General features: G+C 35.7%; 1 protein-coding gene across 2 annotated transcripts in view; it reads right to left on the reverse strand.

Annotated features, from left to right (window-relative positions):
* Positions 1–21,040, reverse strand: part of C2CD6 (C2 calcium dependent domain containing 6) — a 91,105-nt gene that overhangs the window by 30,601 nt on the left and 39,464 nt on the right. For both annotated transcript variants that reach the window (XM_021075702.1, XM_021075703.1), the window contains exons 8-13: positions 19,915–19,994; positions 17,009–17,155; positions 6,471–6,576; positions 6,272–6,338; positions 4,124–4,167; positions 2,143–2,430 (exon numbers count right to left, since the gene is read on the reverse strand). In XM_021075702.1, the coding sequence (XP_020931361.1) occupies positions 2,143–2,430; positions 4,124–4,167; positions 6,272–6,338; positions 6,471–6,576; positions 17,009–17,155; positions 19,915–19,994 (732 nt within the window). The remainder of the gene's footprint in view (positions 1–2,142; positions 2,431–4,123; positions 4,168–6,271; positions 6,339–6,470; positions 6,577–17,008; positions 17,156–19,914; positions 19,995–21,040) is intronic.

Here is a 21,040-nt window from a genome sequence, read left to right on the forward strand (position 1 = left end):
TAAAATATGGCACAAATGAACCTATCTACAAAACAGAAACAGACTCATGGACCATAGAGGACAGACTTGTGGTTGCCAAGGGGGAGAGGGGAGGAAGTGGGATGGATGGGGAGTTTGAGGTTGGTAGATGCAAACTACTACATTTAGAATGGATAAGCAGGAGTTCCTGTTGTGGCTCAATGGAAATGAATCTGACTAGGAACCATGAGGTTGCGGGTTCGATCCCTGGCCTTGCTCAGTGGGTTAAGGATCCAGTGTTGCCATGAGCTGTGGTGTAGATCACAGATGCAGCTTGGATCTGGCGCTGCTGTGGCTGTGGTGTATCCCTAGCCTGGGAACATCCATATGACACAGATAAGGCCCTAAAACAGCAAAAAAAAAAAAAAAAAAAAAAAAAAAAGGGACAAGCAATGAAGCTTGACCATACATCACAGGGAACTATATCCAATCTCTTGGGACAGAACATGGTGGAAGGCAGTAATAAGAAAAAGAATGTATATATATGTATGACTGGGTCACTATGCTGTACAGCAGAAATTGATACATTGCTGTAAATCAAGTATAATAAAAATAAAATTAAAAAAATAAACTTTAAAATTATTACATATCCGTATTTGAAGATATTCTGCATCTTACAAATTTCTAAGAAAATTCAGATAACATGCTTACAATACGAGGTTTAAAAAAGTATAGTATAAAATTATATACAAATAGTTTGATCCAAGCTTTTAAAAAGGAATAAAAGTTACACATATGTGCATAACAAAGACTGAAAAGAAATAAAATTATTCAATGTGGCAGTAGAATAATAATTACTTTTATTTTTTCTTTTAGGCTTCTATTTTTTAAATTTCCTATAATGCTTGTGTATTATTTTCACATTTAGTAAAAACAGAATATTTTCCTTTTTAAGTTACATTGGTTAGGTTATTAATTAAGAATAATTCCCCAACTATGATATTTCATAAAATCTTTTGGAATTTGGAAAGGAGTTTAGAAATGACCTAGTATGAACTATCATTTAATATGTGAGAAAATAGGTCTAGGGATCCAAGCTTGCTCAAGTATTTAGAGGCAGAGCCTTACTCAGAATTTGGGTTGTTTTCCCATTGACCATTTTTATGCATTTTATACTGATTTATGACCTCCCTATGATAGCGATTCAAATAAGATGTAAAGATCTGAATAGAATAACCATCATTTTGAGAAATGCTTTATTTACCCTGATGAACCTGTAAATTTATACTCAGATCTTTCTCATTTTAAATATAAGATTGTTGGTAACTGGGAGCACATATGCTACTTCCTACAGCAGTTTCAGTAAAAATGTCCACTGAGGTAACTTTCCAGGCTTTCCTTTGAATTTAGATTTTGCGTGCGTGCGTGCATGCGTGCATGTGTGTGTGTGTGTGTGTGTGTGTGTGTGTGTGTGTGTTGTAAGGCTGTACCCTCAGCATATGGAGGTGCCAGGCTAGCAGTCCAATCCGAGCCATAGTTGCCAGCCTATACCATAGCCACAGCAATGCCAGATCCAAGCTGCATCTGTGACCTACACTATACCACAGCTCATGGCAACACCAGATCCTTAACCCAGCCAGTGAGTAAGGCCAGGGATCAAACCTGCGTCCTCATGGATGCTAGTCAGATTCGTTTCTGCTGAGCCACAACGGGAACTCCATATTTTGCTATTGTTATCACACTTTCAGCTGAATTTTACACCAACCCATGATACTAGTGTGTATTACTGGTATCTCAGATCACTTTGCTTTTCCTTGAAGAGCTTTTCTTCCCTCTTTACTTGATGAGTATGAATAGGAATGTTTACCATACGCAAACACGCTTCTGCTTGGAAACATCTGAATGCATTTTCAATTTATTTGCGTTTATTTTTTATTAATGAACTCTTTTATCTTTGCTAATCTCATACTTCTAGTATAAAGGCAGATACCTTTAGTTCATGGTCTTTCTTTGGATTATGGCTTTGAAAGTTACCTTTTGATTTTGAATCTGGGGAAAGTAAGCTCGTGTTCTTTCCAGCTAAGATTAGATATTGTTGTTTTGCCATGTGATTTCTGTTGGAGATAAATCTAAGTTCCTTCTCTTCATCCCACCAGAATTAATATGGACATTTTTCAACTTTACCTCTGATGGAGATGAGTCTATTTTAAAAAGGCCTTGATATCTATCTTTCAATTTTCCTTCTGATGAAAACAGCACATTTTTCATTTTTCTCTCTGGCACGGCTTCTTGCTGGCGTTCCTCTAAAGATGGAATTTCATCCTCTTCTGTTGACATCAGCCGAGGAACAGTGGTGAATGGACTATCCATTTGCTTTGTTGATGCATCATTTTTAGGAGCAACAACATTTGAATCATTTTCACCCGAGTGGTTCAAAGTTGACAGAGTCAGGCCTTTCTTATTATCCAGGAACTAGAAAATATAGCAATAAAATAAGCTATCAATTAATCATTCCCACCTAAAATATTTAAACTAACAAAAGTGGACTTAAAATCATTTGTACTTTTATCCTTAATTATAACAAGGTCTCAATATTTATAAAATTATGACATTCATTATTAGAGGCGTTAAGAAATTCTCTCCTTGCCCGAAAACTTGGACTAAAGAATATTATGCATAAAAATGTTCACACTGCATTATAAAGCAGTAGTTCTCAGATATTCCTATTTTATAAATCAGCAACATCTCAAAGAAAAAAATCGGGGGTCTGACATTTTACTGTTATTATACCATCACCAATGTATCATAACAAAGGAAACTTTGATATTAAAGTAGCACAAAGTATATAAAAATCACAATTACATCATAAAATAAGAGAAAATTTAATAGCAAAATAGTATAAAGAAGAATCATAATAGCAAGTATATTCTGGTAAGCCAGGTAAATTTAGCTGTATGAAAAATTCCCTAAATTATCCTTTTTTCTTTCTCCTTGAACTGTGGAAACGGTACATACTGACACTTCAATTGGTATTTTGGGAGCAAGTGGCCCAAGAACAGAAATCATTAAATCCTATTTGTCAAGTTGTACAGAAAAGCTTTTTTTTTCTTTGTTTTATTGTCTTTTTAGGGCTTCACCCATGGCATATGGAGGTTCCCAGACTAGGGGTCTAATCGGAGATAGAGCTGCTGGCGTACGCCACAGCCCCAGCAATGCCAGATTTGAGCTGCGTCTGTGACCTACACCACAGCTCACGGCAGCGCTTAACCCACTGAGCAGGGCCAGGGATCGAACCTGCAAGCTCATTGTTCCCAGTTGGATTCGTTTCTGCTGTGCCAAGACAGGAACTCCCAGAAAAACCTTTTATATTTTCTTGGTTTACCTAAGGATCCACTGCCTTACGGAAGTAATATCTACTGTAAAATTAGCTAAAAAGCAAATAATAATATATGAACTCAATTTGTTTATTGTTATAAAATATAGGCTATTATAGAAATTATATATTATACAGAATATAGAGTTATAGAGAAAAACTAAATAGCGCAGTTAGGTCTATAGCATCCATTTCTAAGATCACTGTAGAACATCATGCTTTTTTTACTTGTTTCCCCCTTCTGTTCATAAACATCTTTTGTTTCCTATATTCATATGTATTTTAAAATGTTACTATTTGACGCTACAATTGCTCTTTTAATAGTGTAATTTAACTTAAATAAATCACGTAACTGCACAGATATTGCTATAACAGATGTAGCCATGAAAACTTGCATAACTTCTTGAGGGCTTTTTTCCTTTCTTTTTTTTTTTTTTTTTTTTTTTTTTTTTTGTCTTTTTGCTATTTCTTTGGGCCGCTCTCACGGCATATGGAGGTTCCCAGGCTAGGGGTCGAATCGGAGCTGTAGCCGCCGGCCTACACCAGAGCCACAGTAACGCGGGATCCGAGCCGCGTCTGCAACCTACACCACAGCTCACGGCAACGCTGGATCGTTAACCCACTGAGCAAGGGCAGGGACCGAACCCGACACCTCATGGTTCCTAGTCGGATTCGTTAACCACTGCGCCACGACGGGAACTCCTTCCTTTCTATCTGTAACTATTTCTCCATTTAATTTCATCCCTTTATAAAAGTAGTAACTATTAGAAGTTCTCTTTCAAGTTCCCTTACCTCACTAGGAATAGTTTCAGCTTTTTCCTTTGTCAGAGGTGTATCTGTTAAGAAATTAACAGAAGTATGTTATTATATATAAAATAATAAACTTTATATACACTAATATTATTATAATTGTTCTCACCAAGAATAAGAGTAATTTAAATCAAAGCAGCTATTCAAACATATTAAACACTACATATTTAATAAAAACTGATGAATCTCTGGGAAGATGGAGGAGTGAAAAATGAACAAGAGTGTATATAAAGTGAAAAAGTATAAAATGATAAGGTTTAAGATGTATCAATATAAGACACAAAAACAGGCATGGAGCATATTTTTCTGAAAGTAAAGAGGAAATAAACCCCAGATGGTCAGTGATGATAGGGCTGGGATTGGAAAAAGAGACTAGAATAAATTTGTATGCAGTTCCCATTGTGGCTCAGCAAGGTAACAACTGGACGAGTATCTGTGAGGATGCGGGTTCAATTCCTGGCCTTCCTTAGTGGGTTAAGGATGCAGCATTGCAGCAAGCTAAGTCACAGATGCAGCTAGGATCCTGCGTTGCTGTGGCTGTGGCGTAGGCCAGCAGCTGTAGCTCCAATTCGACCCCTAGCCTGGGAACTTGCATACGCCACAGATGCAGTTCTAAAAAGAAAAAAAAAAAAAAAAAAAAAAGAATAAAGTTGTATGAAACCAGAGAAAATAGGACCATTCAAGAGTGGCCAATTAAAGCACTTGGAAAATTTTCCTAGAATATAAAGAATACATATTTAGCAAACAAAAAAGAAAAACTTAAAAGGGAAAGGGAATAAATTATTGAGATATAAAGGAATGCATAAGTCCAGTAAAAATAATTTGTTAAGGTCACTCTTAGCTGTGTTACTGCTATCAGCTCACTTTTTTCTGAGCCTTGGTTTTCTCACATGTAAAACAGATTATAAATAGCTTACCCTATAAGTATGGTACAGGTATATATAATGTGAGCAGCAATATGGTTAAATGCTTGATCTCTTGTGTCAAAAAGACTAGGTTCAAATTAATGGCTATGCGACCTCTCATTGATTTGATCCTCAATTTTCCTACCCATAAAAATGTGGATAAATAATAAGAGCATCCTCAATTGATGGGTCAATTAACTGAGGACTGATTTATATAATCCAAATAAATAGTCTGGAACACAATGATCAATAAATTTTAGTTGTAAGTATAGGAAGCTACTGGAATACCAAAAGGAAGGAAGTCACTAGATGATCTAGTGGGACTTGAAATAAACTCTCTGGATGTGGGGGGGGGGGCAAAAAAGGAAAGGAAAGGAAAGACGGCAACCACCAGTGAGTAAGAGGGGTCAACCTCCAGTCTTCAGCAGTGATATTGAAGAGGGAAGTTGTGATTCTCCAACAACCCAAAACTTGAATGTTTTCAGGTAAAGAGCAGGCTAAAGATGCAACAGCTCTGCTAGCTGGCTGATGCTCAGAGATTAGGAAATGAATGTATCAAAGCCCGAGGAGCTAGGGATGTAGAATTAGAGAAACATTCTGTGGCAAAAGTCTTTGTAAAACAACCTAAGGCAAAAATCTTTGCAAAACCAATAAATCATTAATCCACACCAGCAGAATCCGAGATTTTGAAGGTAAGAGTATTATGCATATATTTTAACTTACTTTCCAAGTGAATCTTTTAACAGAAAGATTTTTTAAAAGACTGCATGAGAAATAACTATTAAATAAATATCTTACCGATCATTTATGTGAAGTTCCCAAATTTAATGCTAATTTAATCTCCTATCCCACCCTTTCTCTCTCTCTTCCCTTCTCTCTCTCTCTCACACACGCACACACACGCTCCTCTGGTGAGACCAATAGCTCTACAGTTTATAATGTTTAGCAAAAATACCTTTTCATAGATAACTATAGTTAAGACTTAACTTCTTGTCCTTAAAGGAGAAAAGGAGTATTAAAAAAAAAACCTCTTAATTGGTCTAAGTCTTTTCTTTGGGGCATTAAAAAATAAATACTACATATCAAAATTCTAATGAAATATATATTTATCCCCTAACAACAAAAAAAAAATAAATCCACTTAAAGGAGATTACCTTTTGTGATGTATCTACCCTATTTTTAATTATCTTAATAATTATTGCAAAAACTAAATTAGTTTCTCAACCTGATATTACTGTATCTGCAGGGCTCTTTTCTAATTGGCTTTCAAGGACTTGATTGGTATTACTTTCCTAGAAGAAAATGAAAGAAAACATATTGGAGAAATGTTTAAAGAGATAAAACATTTTTTCTCTGCTTTCATAATTCCTTTTAATATTTAAAATAAAAAATCTCTATATGAGAAAATGTATTATGTTAATCACCTTAAGTTCTTTATGTTCCAATCTTGGGGTAAGAATTCCTTCTAAATAGCTAGCTTTTTCTATCCATGTACTCAGCTGTCTATATTCTTTTTTCATTTTTTCCAGCCTAAAGAAAGAAACCAGTTACAGATTTTAAAAGTAAGAGATTGAAGCATATATACACTATGAATCAAAGAAAAACATATATAGTATGATACGTTTATAAAAGGTTCTTAAGAGAAGAAAACCAACAATATATTGTTTAAGGATACAAAGCGAAAGGAATGATTATAACAAAAATCAGGGTAGTATTTACCTGGGGAGAGCTGGGGAGAGTTGGGGAGAGGGATTTAATCTCATTAAGATGCACAAAACACCTTTATAACATTGGTGATGTGTTTCCAAACCTGAATTGTAAATATCTAGGCAGTGTTCCTATTATCTTTACCTTATACATACATGTTTTAGAAATTATATGTATTAGCCTCATCATTTAAACTATATATACATATTTTATGTTATTCATTACATATATGATATCTTCTTCAATAAAACAAATGAAAAGACAGGAATTTAATTTCTAATCCAAGAAATTTCAAAAGGCTTTTATAGGAGTTCCTGTCATGGTGCAGCGGAAATGAATCCAGCTAGGAACCATGAGGTGGCAGGTTCGATCCCTTGCCTCACCCAGTGGGTTAAGGATCTGGCATTGCCATGAGCTATGGTGTAGGTCTCAGAGGAAGCTCAGATCCTGCATTGCTATGGCTGTGGTATAGGCCTGCAGCTTTAGCTTTGATTAGATCCCTAGCCTGGGAATCTCCATATGCCATGGGTGCTGCCATGAAAAGACAAAAAGCCAAAAAAAAAAAAAAATTGCTTTTATAATTTTTTTTTTTTACTTTTGGAAAATGTTTATTTTTTTATTTTTTTTTTTATTTTTTTGTCTTTTTGCTATTTCTTGGGCTGCTCCCTCGGCATATGGAGGTTCCCAGGCTAGGGGTCGAATCGGAGCCATAGCTGCCGGCCTATGCCAGAGCCACAGGAACACGGGATCCGAACCGAGTCTGCAACCTACACCACAGCTCACGGCAACGCCGGATCCTTAACCCACTGAGCAAGGGCAGGGATCGAACCCGCAACCTCATGGTTCCTAGTCGGCTTTGTTAACTACTGCGCCACGACGGGAACTCCAGAAAATGTTTATTTTTTTAAATTTTTCTAATTGTTATTTCCCCAATACAATTTTTTTTCTACTGTACAGCATGGTGACCAGTTACACATACATGTATACATTCTTTTTTCTCACATTATCATGCTCCATCATATGTGACTAGACATAGTTTCCAGTGCTACACAGCAGGATCTCATTGCTAATATATTCCAAAAGCAATAGTTTGCATCTATTAACCCCAAGCTCCCAATCCATCCCATTCCCTCCCCCTCCCCCTTGGCAACCACAAGTCTATTCTCCAAGTCCATGATTTTCTTTTCTGTGGAAAGGTTCATTTGTGCCGTATATTAGATTCCAAATACAAGTGATATTTATGGTATTTGTCTTTCCTTTTGTGATTTACTTCACTCAGTATGAGTCTCTAGTTCCATCCATGTTGCTTCAGATGGCATTATTTTGTTCCTTTTGATGGCTGAGTAGTATTCCATTGTGTATATATACCACATCTTCCTAATCCAATCATCCTTCAGCGGACACTTGGGTTGTTTCCATGTCTTGGCTATTGTGAATAGTTCTGCAAAGAACATGTTGGAACATGTGTCTTTTTTAAGGAAAGTTTTGTCTGGATATATGCCCAAGAGTGGGGTTACTGGGTCATATGGTAGTTCTATGCATAGTTTTCTAAGGTACCTCCATAGTGTTCTCCACAGTGGTTGTACCAGCTTACATTCCCACCAACAGTGCAGGAGGGTTCCCTTTTCTCCACACCCCCTCCAGCATTTGTTATTTGTGGACTTATTAATGATGGCCATTCTGACTGGTGTGAGGTGGTATCTCGTGGTAGTTTTGATTTGCATTTCTCTAATAATCAGGGATGTTGAGCATTTTTTCATGTGCTTGCTGGCCATCTGTATAACTTCTTTGGAGAAATGTCTACTCAGGTCTTTTGTCCATTTTTCAATTGGGTTGTTGGCTTTTTTTGCTGTTGAGTTGTATAAGTTGCTTATATATTCTAGAGATTAAGCCCTTGTCATTTGCATCATTTGAAACTAATTTCTCCCATTTTGTAAGTTGTCCTTTTGTTTTCTTTTTGGTTTCCTTTGCTGCGCAAAAGCTTGTCAGTTTGATTAGGTCCCACTGGTTTATTTTTGCTCTTATTTCTATTGCTTTGGGAGACTGACCTGAGAAAACATTTGCAAGGTTGATGTCAGAGAATGTTTTGCCTATGTTCTCTTCCAGAAGTTTGATGATGTCTTGTCTTATGTTTAAGTCTTTAAGCCATTTTGAGTTTATTTTTGTGCATGGTGTGAGGGTGTGTTCCAGTTTCATTGATTTGCATGCAGCTGTCCAGGTTTCCCAGCAATTCTTGCTGAATAGACTTTCTTTTTCCCATTTTATGTTCTTGCCTCCTTTGTCAAAGATTAATTGACCATAGGTGTCAGGGTTTATTTCTGGGTTCTCTGTTCTGTTCCATTGGTCTGTCTGTCTGTTTTGGTACCAGTACCACACTGTCTTGATTCCTGTGGCTTTGTAATATTGCCTAAAGTCTGGGAGAGTTATGCCTCCTGCTTGGTTTTTGTTCCTCAGGATTGTGTTTGGCAATTCTGGGTCTTTTGTGGTTCCATACAAATTTTTGGATGGTTTGTTGTAGTTCTGTGAAAAATGTCCTGGGTAATTTGATAGGAATTGCATTGAATCTGTAGATTGCTTTGGGTAGTATGGCCATTTTTACAATTTAATTTTTCCAACCCAAGAGCATGGAATAGCTTTCCATTTCTTTACATCTTCTTTAATTTCCTTGATTAATGTTTTATAGTTCTCAGCATGTAAGTCTTTTGCCTCCTTGGTCAGGTGTATTGCCGGGTATTTGATTTTTGGGGGTGCAATTTTAAAAGGTATTGTATTTTTTTATTCCTTTTCTAATATTTTATTGTTAGTATACAGAAATGTGACTGATTTCTGAATGTTAATCTTGTATCCTGCTACGTTGTTGAATTTGTTGATCAGTTCAAGTAATTTTTGGGTTGAGTCCTCAGGGTTTTCTATGTATAGTATCATGTCATCTGCATACAGTGACAAGTTTTACCTCTTCTCTTCCTATCTGGATGCCTTTTATTTCTGATTTGTCTGATTGCTGAGGCTAGGACTTCCAGTACTATGTTAAATAACAGTGGTGAGAATGGGCATCCTTGTCTTGTTCCAGATTTTAGTGGGAAGACTTACAGCTTTTCTCCATTGAGTACTGTATTTGCTGTGGGTTTGTCTTAAATGGCTTTTATAATGTTAAGGTATGTTCCCTCTATACCCACTTTGGTAAAAGTTTTTATCATGAATGGATGTTGGACTTTGTCAAATGCTTTATTTGAATCTATTGAGATGATCATGTGGTTTTTGACCTTTCTTTTGTTAATGTGGTGTATGATGTTGATTGATTTGCGTATGTTGAACCATCCTTGTGAACCTGAGATGAATCCCACCTGGTCGTGGTATATGATCTTTTTTAAATGTTGTTGGATTTGGTTGGCTAAAATTTTGTTGAGAATTTTTGCATCTATATTCATCAAAGATATTGGCCTACAGTTTTCTTTTTTTGGCAGTATTTTTGTCTAGTTTTGGAATTAGGGTGATGATGGCATCATAGAATGTCTTTAGGAGTATTCCTTCTTCTTCAACCTTTTGAAAAAGTTTAAGGAGGATATGTATAAGTTCCTCTTTGTATGTTTGGTAGAATTTGCCTGTGAAGCCATCTGGTCCTGGACTCTTATTTGTAGGGAGTGTTTTTATGGCATATTCAATTTCATTTCTAGTGACTGGTCTGTTCAGTTGATCTATTTCTTCTTGATTCAGTTTTGGCAAGCTGTAAGTCTCTAGAAAGTTGTCCATTTCTTCTAGGTTGTCAAATTTGTTGACAACCAATTGTTCATAGTATTCTCTAATGGTTTTTTGTATTTCCATAGTATCAGTTGTGACTTCTCCCTTTTCATTTCTTATTTTATTTTGGTTTTCTCTCTCCTCTTATTGGTGAGTCTAGCCAGAGATTTGTCAATTTTGTTTATCTTTTCAAAGAACCAGCTCTTGGTTTTATTGATTTTTTTCTATTATTTTTTCATCTCTATTTTATTGATTTCCTCTTTGATCTTTAGGATTTTCTTCCTTCTGTTGACATTAGGTTTTGTTTGTTGTTCTTTTTCTAATTCATTTAGGTGGTGGGTTAAGTTGTCAATTTGAGATTTTTCTTCTTTTCTGAGGACGGCCTGTATTGCTATGAATTCCCCTCTGAGCACTGCTTTTGCAGCATCCCATAGATTCTGGGTGGTTGTGCTTTCACTATCATTTGTCTGGAGGTATTTTTTGATTTGCACATTGACCCATTGGTTTTTTAGTAGCATGTTGTTCAGTCTCCACGTAGTAAATTTTTTCTCATTTCTTTTCATGTGGGTTGATTTCTAGTTTCATGCCATTGTGGTCAGAGAAGATACTTGAAATAATTTCTACACTCTTAAATTTGTTGAGGTTAGTTTTGTGCCCCAGTATGTGGTCAATCCTGAGAATGTTTCATGTGCACTTGAAAAGAATGTATATTCTGATTTTTTTGGATGTAATGTCCTGAAAATGTCAGTGAAGTCTAACTTTTCTATTGTGTCATTTAGGATCTCTGTTGCCTTATTGATTTTTCTGTCTAGAGGATCTGTCCATTGATGTGAGTGGGGTGTTAAATTCTCCTACTATGATTGTATTCCCATCAATTTCTCCTTTTATGTCTATTAGCATTTGTTGGAGGTATCTGGGTGCTCCTATACTACAGGCATATATATTGACGATTGTAATATCCTCATCTTGAATGGATCCTTTAACCATTAAATAGTGTCCTCCTTTGTCTTTCTTTATGGCCTTTGTTTTAAAGTTTGTCTGGTATGAGTATTGCAACTCCTGCTTTCCTATCTTGTCCATTGGCATGAAATATCTTTTCCCACCCTCTCACTTTCAATCTATATGTGTTCTTTGCCCTAAGGGGAGTTTTTTGTAGACAGCATATTGAAGGTTTTTGCTTTTTTATCCAATCCGCCACTCTGTGTCTTTTTATTGGAGCATTCAGTCCATTGACATTTAAGGTGATTATTGATAGATATGTATTTGTTGCCTTGTTTTCCAGTTGATTCTATGTTTCTCTTTTCTTCTTTTCTTTTTTTGGTTGGATGGTTTCCATTTATTTCATGCTTAGATACTTTTCAGTTTTTGTGAATGTAATGTTCAGTTTTAGTGGTTACCCTGTTTTTTTAAGTACGTTAACCCCTTCCTATATCTGCTTGCTTTAGCCTGATAGTCATATAGGCTATAACACATTATTAAAATTAAAAAAGAAGCTATATTTTCTTACTTTCCTTCCCCACTTTGTATGATTTTAATGTCTTTTTTTTTTTTTCAACATCTTCATGCTTAGATCTGTATGCTGGCTTATTTAAGTGACTGCTTTCCAATTGTGGTTTCTTCCATCCTAATTCTTCTTTTCTTCTTTTTTTAATTTAGAGAAGCCCTTTCAGTATTTCTTTTAGAATGGGTTTAGTATTGCTGTACTCTTTTAGCTTTTGTTTGTTGGAGAAATTCTTTATTTCCCCTTCTATTTTAAATGATATTCTTGATGGATAGAGTATTCTAGGTTGCAATTTTTTTCCTTTCAGAACTTTAAATATGTTTTGCCACTCCCTTCTGGCCTGTAGTGTTTCCATAAAGAAATCAGCTGATAAAGGATTTTATAATTTAAAGATATAATTGACAAAGATTAAATGGAAGAGAGGAAATGTTTCCCAGTTAATTTCATGAGGACACTGTGACCCTGATAATAAAACCTAACAAGACATTTTGAAGAAGGAAAATTAGTTTAACTTCATTCATGAACACAAATGCAAATGTTTCAAATAAAATATAATTTTAGTACAAAAAATCTAGTGGTATAAGCAAAAGATAATATACCATGAACAAGCTGGCTTCATCTCAGGAATATAAGGATATTTGTATATTAATAACAGGACATACAATTTAAATACGATTTAACTTATTAAAAGAGAAAAATAATTTGGCAAAATCCAATATTCATTTATGATTAAACAATCTTAGAAAACTAGGAACATAATGGAATAATTAATCTGGTACAGGATACCTACCAAAAAACCTAATAAATAATGCCCTTGACTATTAAATGCTAGAAGCATTGCCATGAAAGAACCTGAACAAAACAAAGATGTCCACCCTTACCATTTATAGCAGACACTGACTAGAGCTTCCAGCCAGCATAGCATGACCAGAAAACAAAATCAGAGATTAAGGATTGGGAATAAAGAAACAAAATTTTTATTACTTGTAGATGATATATAGCTATTTAAATAAATTCCACAAAATGATACCACAGATAAATTATTATGAATATGAAAGTTTAGCAAAAAAGGAAAATTCTGAGAATATAATAGCAGCAAAGGTAGCACAGTTTTCCAATCTTCCCAAATATCTACATAGAAACACTCAGAATATCTAGGTAGTAAAATCAAAAAATTGTGGGCAACATTTACAAAATCACATGTAAATTGGTACAACCACTATGGAAAACAGTTTGGAGGTTCCTTAAAAAAATAACAATAGAATTACCAAATGATCCAGAAATCCCACTCAGAAAAAACAGTGATTCAAAGGGATATATGCACCCCAATGTTCATGGCAGTGCTATTCACAATAGCCAAGATGTCAAAGCAACTTAAGTGCCCCCTATAGATGAATGCATAAAGAAGATGTGATGTATATATACACATACACACACGCATGTGTGCACACATGCACACACAATGGAATATCACTCAGCCATAAAAAAGAGAATGAAATTTTGCCATTTGCAACAATATGGATGGACCCAGAGGGTATTATGCTAATTGAAGTAAGTCAGACATGGAAAGACAAATATGGTACAATTTCACTCATATGTGGAATATAAAAAACAAATGAAGAAGCATAACAACTCAGAGACAGGGTCATAGTCACAGAGATCAAACAGAGTGAAGGGGAGTAGAGGATGAGTGAAATAGGTAAGGTAAATTAACAGGTAAAATCCTCCATCCACAAAGCAAATGGATCACAAGGATGAAATGTACAGCACGGGGAATATAGTCAATAATAATGTAAGATCTTTGTATGCTGACAGATGAAAACTAGACTTATTATGGTGATCATTTTGTAATATATTATAATATTAAGTCACTATGTTGTGCACCAGGAATTAATATAGTGTTGTAACTCAACAATACTTCAAAAAAAAGAACAAACAAAATTATAGGAAAAGAGATCAGATTTGAGGTTACCTACAGGAGGAGGTAGGGGAAGGGAGAATTGGATGAAAATGGTCAAAATGTACAAACTTCCAGATGTAAGATAAATAAGTACTACACATGCCATGTACAATATGACAAACATAATTAACACTGCAGTAGGTTATATATGAAAGTTGTTACAAGAGTAAATCCTAAGAATCTCATCACAAGGAAAAATGTATTTATTTTTCTTTTATTTTGACTCTATATAAGATAATGGATGTTCAGTAATCTTACTATAGTGATCATTTCATGATGTGTGGAAGTCAAATCATGATGTACACCTTAAATTTATACAGTGCTGTATGTCAATTATATCTCAATAAAACTGGAATAAAAGTAAATGTTATTGAATGAGTAAAAGATAGGACTAGAGGAAATGGGGGTTCCTTGGCCACTCAATGAATTAATTTATAAATCTGAGTAAAATATGCACACATATAAACACAATTATTTTTAAAGTATACAGGAATTCTGCGTCTGGCAATGATGGAATAGGTTATTTCAGACAAACCATCTCACTACACAACTAAAAAAGCTGAACAAAATATTTTAAAACTTCTTGTTTGGAAGGACTAGTCAATTATAAAGGCAAAAAGGATTTGCAGATCCAAGATTTCAGACAGAAAGGAAGTTAGAAGACTTTGAGCTCATAATTTGGTGTCATTTTCTTTAAGGTATTTAGGGTAGCCAAGAGTTAAGAGCTTTGAGATAAATATATAAGAATGAGGGGGAAAAAGCCAGAGTTCAGACTCTGTTAAGGATGAGAAGCCATGATAAACACCTAGGCTTTCAGTTGGGACACTAAAGAGCTATATCCCAAGATTAAGTGCCTCCTTAAATATCAGACCCTTGTTGCCTCACACTAATCCCAAACGTAGTGCTAGGAAAAAGACTAATGCTCATAAGAAATAAAGCCCAAATCATGTCAAATCATTTCAACCTTATATCAACTGAAATGAGGTGATCTGAGACTGCTAGTGTTCCTAGGCTGGCTTCTGGCTGCAAATGTATTTATTATCTGTAAAAATATACAACCAAAAGCCTCATATAGATTTTCAAATACAATATTTGGTGCTTGATAAAAACAACTAGGCACATTAGAACATGAGATTTGATTGAAAACCCTTCGAGAAAAAAAAAAACAATAGAACTAAACTTATAGGAACATTTCATCTGAAAGCAGCAGAATACACTTTCTTCTCAAGGACACATGGAACACTCTCCAGGGTAGATCACATCTTAGGCTACGAATCAAGCCTCAGTAAATTTAAGAAAACTGAAATCAAATCAAGCATTTTTTTCCTGATCACAACACTATGAGACTAGAAATCAACCACAAAAAAAAAAACCTGCAAAAAACAGAAACACATGGAAACTAAACAATATGCTACTAAAGAACCAATGGTCACTGAAGAAATCAAAGAGGAAATAAATAAATACCCAGAGACAAATGACAATGAAGACACAATGATCCAAAACTATGGGATTCAGTAAAAGCAGTTCTCAGAGGGAAGTTTATAGCAATAAAATTTCACCTCAGGAAACAAGAAAAAAATCCCAAACAAACAATCTAACCTTATTCTAAAGCAACTAAAGGAAGAAAAATAAAGCCCAAAGTTATCAGAAGGAAAGAAATCATAAAGATCAGAGCAGAAATAAATGAGATAGAGATGAAGAAAACAATAGAAAAGATCAGTGAAACAAAAAGTTGGTTATTTGAAAGGATCAATAAAATTGACAAGCCTTTAGCCAGACTCATCAAGAAAAAAAAGGGAGCGGTCTCAAATCAATAAAATTAGAAATGGAAAAGGAGAAATTAAAACTATCGCACAGAAATACAAAGGATCAAAAAAGACTACTACAAGCAACTATATGCCCATAGAATGGACAACTTAGAAGAAATGGACAAATTCTTAGAAAGGTGCAGTCTTCCAAGACTGAACCAGGAAGAAATAGAAAATATGAATAGGCCAATCACAAGTTCTGAAATACAAACTGAAATTTAAAAATTTCCAAGAAACAAAATCCAGGACCAGATGGCTTCACAGGCCAATTCTATCAAACATTTAGGAGAAGAGTTAACACCCATCCTTCTGATACTCTTCCAAAAAATAGCAGAGGAAGGAATATTCCCAAGCTCATTCTATGAGGCCACAATCAGCCTGATACCAAAACCAGAAAAATACACTACAAAAAAGGGGGAGGGATAGACTTACAGGAAATCCAAATAATCAAGTTTCACAGATGACCTTTGAAATAATAATGATTAATATGTTCAAAAATTTAAAAATAAAACAGGATTTTTGTGAAGAAGAACTATAAAATAAATGAAAATTCTAGGAGTTCCCATCATGGAGCAGTGGAAATGAATCCGACTAGGAATCATGAGGTTTCGGGTTCAATCTCTGGCTTCACTCAGTGGGTTAAGGATCCGGCGTTGCAGTGAGCTGTGGTGTAGGTCGCAGACGTGGCTCGGATCTGGTGTTACTGTGGCTGTGGCGTAGGCCAGCAGCAACAGCTCCGATTAGACCCCTAGCCTGGAAACCTCCATATGCCATGGGCATGGCCCTAAAAAGAGGACAAAAGACAAAGAAAAGAAAAGAAAAGAAAATTCTATAACTGAAAAGGAAATAAACTAAGAACTCGGCTTAGCAGCAGATTGGAAACAAAGAAAAAAAAAGCAGTGAATAATAAGATAGGTCAGAAGAAAATATCTAAAGCATAGAGGAAAAAAAGATGAGAAATACAAAAAAGAGCATGACATCTATACAATGTACTGTTGAGTGAAGAGGGAGGGCAAATATACTTTCTCCCTTTTTAATGAGTTCTCACCTTTTTTTTTCTTGCCACAGCATCAAGTTTTTAAAAGAAATACTTGAATATTCTCACCAAAACTCTGGAACAATCTCAACCCATGAAATACCATGATGAAGGTTTCTGGGACCAACAGCAAGCCCAAGTCTCAAAGGAAAAAAGTAATACTCAAATAATACATAAATAAGATGAAAAAAAATTTTTTGTTTGCTTTTTACCTTTCCCGGGGTTGCTGCTGAAGTTTCTCAAGTCTCACTACAGATGGCTGTTTCATCTGGGGTGCTGCAGGAGGTGCTCCAACAGTAACTTTCAGGTCTGGGGATAAGAATGCTGGATATTCTATTGGTTGTGGTATAATAACATTTCTGGAGAATGGTAATAAAGTTAAATATTAAAATTGTACAAAAGTATACTTTTTTTTTTGGCCGCTTCCACAACACATGGAAGTTGCAGCAGTGACATGAGCTGCTGCGGTGACAATACCAGATCCTTAACCTGCTACACCAGAAGGGAACTCCCAAAAGTACATTTCTAAAATCTGTGTTAGCTGGCACCATTTAATCACTCTCTCTTTCACACTGTAAGCTCACCTGTTCACCTGGGACAACTAGAGGATAGAGCTAGGAAAGAAGAAAGAAGTCAGAAAGCCTGAGAGAGTGCCCTCTTGACTACTCCTGCTACCAAGAGCATCACTGTAAGGGACAGTGCAATTTCTTATATAAGAGAAAGTAATCAAGATTCCTATCTACTAAATTAGGATAAAGGGCAGAGAGTTGATATTCTCTGAGGTAGGACAGTGAAAGTGTATTGCTGGTTTACATGCTGAAAGCAAACTGTTTTTGATGGTCTTTACTCACAAATAGAGAAAAAAGCATTTGCCAGATCAAGAGTTGCACATGGGGCACCAGAGGGTGTGTTTATTCGCTCAAGCAGTGAAACCACTTCTGCAATTGGAGTTGCCACCCAGTTAAGCTTACAAAAATCTGCTGTAATTCTCCAAGATACATCTGTTTTACATACAGGTCAGATAAGCGAGTTGAATAGGTATGTGATGGGAACCACCAGCCTATTCAACCCTATTCATAGAATCATAGAAAATGCAAGTTGATCATGGTATGTCCTCCACTTAAAATTCTTCAGCGGAATTGAAGGAATATTGTAAATCAACTATATTTTAATATTTTTTTTAATTCTTCATGGCTCTACAACTGAAGCACCTCCACATTTTTCTTTTTAAAAAATTTCTATTAAAGTATAGTCGACCTACAATGTTCCTTCAATTTCTGTTGCATAGCAAAGTGACCCAGTCATACTTATGTACCTTCTTTTCTTTTTTCCTTCTATCCTCCATCATGTTCTAACCCAAGAGATTGGACATAGTTCCCTGGGCTGTACAGTAGGGTAAAGGACAGTGAAGGTTCCTGGAGGTGTAATTTAATGCAATCAGACATAAATCACACCATTTCTTAGAATCATTTTGTTATCTTGAAATTTTGTGACTTTCTTATTCCACTGTAATGTGTAGATGTTGGTTTTAAGATGACATCTTCCTTCTCAAAATCTTTGAGCAAAGTCACCCTATTTTCCAGTGTCTTTGTGTTGCCCTGCCACACTCCTGAGGACTCAAAAGAGTAAAATCTACTCACATTTGAGAAGTGTAAACCTACAATGATGATGATGGTGATTATAAAACATTTATTACCTTAAGTAGCTAACAGCTGAGAATTCTACTATTTGCTACTACATTCCAAGTGCTTTATACGTAACTTATTTAATGTTCACAATACCTCAGTTGGTTATTATTTTTATCCCATTCAATAGATGAGGCACAAAGAGTCTGGGTAACTTGTCCAAGTTTACACAGCTGGTACATGGCAGAGTCCAGGTAGTCTAGCTATAGAGCCTGACCTCTTGACCACCCTATCTTGCCCCTGACCACTGTCCCAGCTCATCTTCCACTGCTCCCCTCCTTGCTCCGATGCACTTAGCAGCCTATAACTAACTGCTCATTGTTCTCCAACATAACATGGACTCTGTGGTCCCCACCTTTTACTATGTGCCTTCTTTGGGGAATGTGCCTTCTTAGCCTTACAAAATCAACCTGATGCATCACTACTCATTTCTCAAGTCTTACTTCAAGCACTTTTTCTTTTGTGGAGGCTTACTTGATACTATTTTCCCTCTAACTCCCTAAGAAGTATGAGAAGCTCCTTTGCTGTATCCCAAAGTCCTTTATGTTTATCTCTAGAAGGACTCCATCCCATTTGTATTATCATATTCTTGTTTACATATTACCTTTGCATTAAACCGTGAGCTACTTGAGGGCAGGGACTAGGCCTTATTTATCTTTGTATTTTTAGTGCCTTGGGGGTATGGCAAATAATCAATAAATGTTTACCCAATCAATAGATGGATAAGGAAATAGCAATAAACCTAAGAGAAACATTAATGCCACTATTTCAGCAAATCACTGATATCAAATGGAAAAAAATTAATTTTTAAAGGATAACACCCAGCACTGATGGACAATCAGCACTTTAATATAATTTCCTATTCTATACCTAGTTCCCCCAATCCCATTTCAAGTATTTTTCATTCCCTATTCTTGGATAGCACCATAGATTAAATGTCTCTCTCTCAGGTGCTCTTCTTTGTTCTATTTTTACTGTTGAAGTTTCAAGACTGGTTAACATATTTTAGGTAACATTTTTTGACCATAGACTTTTTGCTGAAGATTTGGAAGTAACAACTGGAATGTGTGGAAGTAGCGGTAATGCTGCCAGAGCAGATAACTGACAACTGTTAGGCACCTTGATCTTAAAAGTTCCTCACCTCTTTCTACAAAAGGAGTATCTCACTGGCTAACTTTCCTTCCCCTTTCCCTCTGTCAGCTAGGAAGCTGGCAACCCTTCTCTTCTTTTTCTTACCTCCGGACCTCCTCAATTCCTCTCTGCAGGGCTACCCCCAGGAACTCAAAATCTTAAGCAAAACAATTCAGGGCTTTCTTTACCCTGCAGTCTAGCTCATCTGGCCATGTCTTAAGACAGCCAGGACACTCCATCAAATGGATTAAATGTTTTAAATGTCACAGGAGAGGACTGTGTATTAGGACTTTAATACGTACGTCACAGGATCCGTTCTTTCTGGAGGCGGTGCAACATTCATAAACATAGATGGCTCAATAATTTTCTGAAGAGGTTTTAACTGAAGAAAATAGTAAGTATATATTAACATTATTTAATCACAATTCCCGTTCACTTCCTGCCAAGAATTATAGGTTTTAATATTATTAATCCTTTCAGCAATCCAATGAAGTAGATAACCATGCCTATTTGACAGATAACACTGAAGATCAATAATTTGCTCAGGGTTACCCAACAGGCATTAGAGCCAGGATTTAAATGCAGCTTTATCTCCCCCAGTGCAAGTACTCTTTAGACATTATCACGGTAGGCAAGTAGGGGGCCACGTTACTGAAAAGTTCATAGACGTAAAATCAAGTAGAACTTCTGTTAAATTTCCCACTGTTTTCCTTATAGTAACTTTGTTCCTAGTTTTTAGTAGAGTCCACTTACATAAAACAATACAATGTTTACGCAGCCTTATTTGAAAAGGCTCTACCTCCCTAAGAATGGGATTATACATGTTATATTCAGACACAACACCTACCCTGGAAGTTGGTGCTCATAAGCTATGTATGATTGTCACAAAAAGGACTAAGCAATTAGGGATCCCTCTAAGGCTAATTCACAATAAGAAAATAGGGAGCATGAAAAGAATGACAAATCAAAGCAGAAAAGGAAAAAAGAATAAAAAGCTGCGTCTACTGGCTTTCGTCAGTACATTACCTGTGATTCAAAATGTATTGAGAATCATTATGATACATCATTGGCAAAATTTAAAAATACATTTTTCAGGGATTTCCCAGTTCACACAGCAGTAAACTTATTTAATAGACTGACGTACTGATTCTCAATTCCTAATTAAAAAATAACAAAGAGTATAAAAAATAGCAAAAACTAAAAATTAAAGATTATTTGTAAAGTATAGGGGTCATTTCTCTTGTGTAACAGCAGTACTAATGGGATTAGATTTATAAATGCCCCAAAGCTGTGATAATACCCAGGGACACCAAGAGTTCTTCCACACACTTGGTGAGAGTATATGTTGGTACAACTTTTCTAGAACAATTCCTTGAAAAGGTCATTACTGACAATAATTTCCATTCTAGGAATTCGGCCTAAGGACAT

Source organism: Sus scrofa, chromosome 15, assembly GCF_000003025.6.
Source record: "Sus scrofa isolate TJ Tabasco breed Duroc chromosome 15, Sscrofa11.1, whole genome shotgun sequence".
Taxonomy (NCBI): domain Eukaryota; kingdom Metazoa; phylum Chordata; class Mammalia; order Artiodactyla; family Suidae; genus Sus; species Sus scrofa.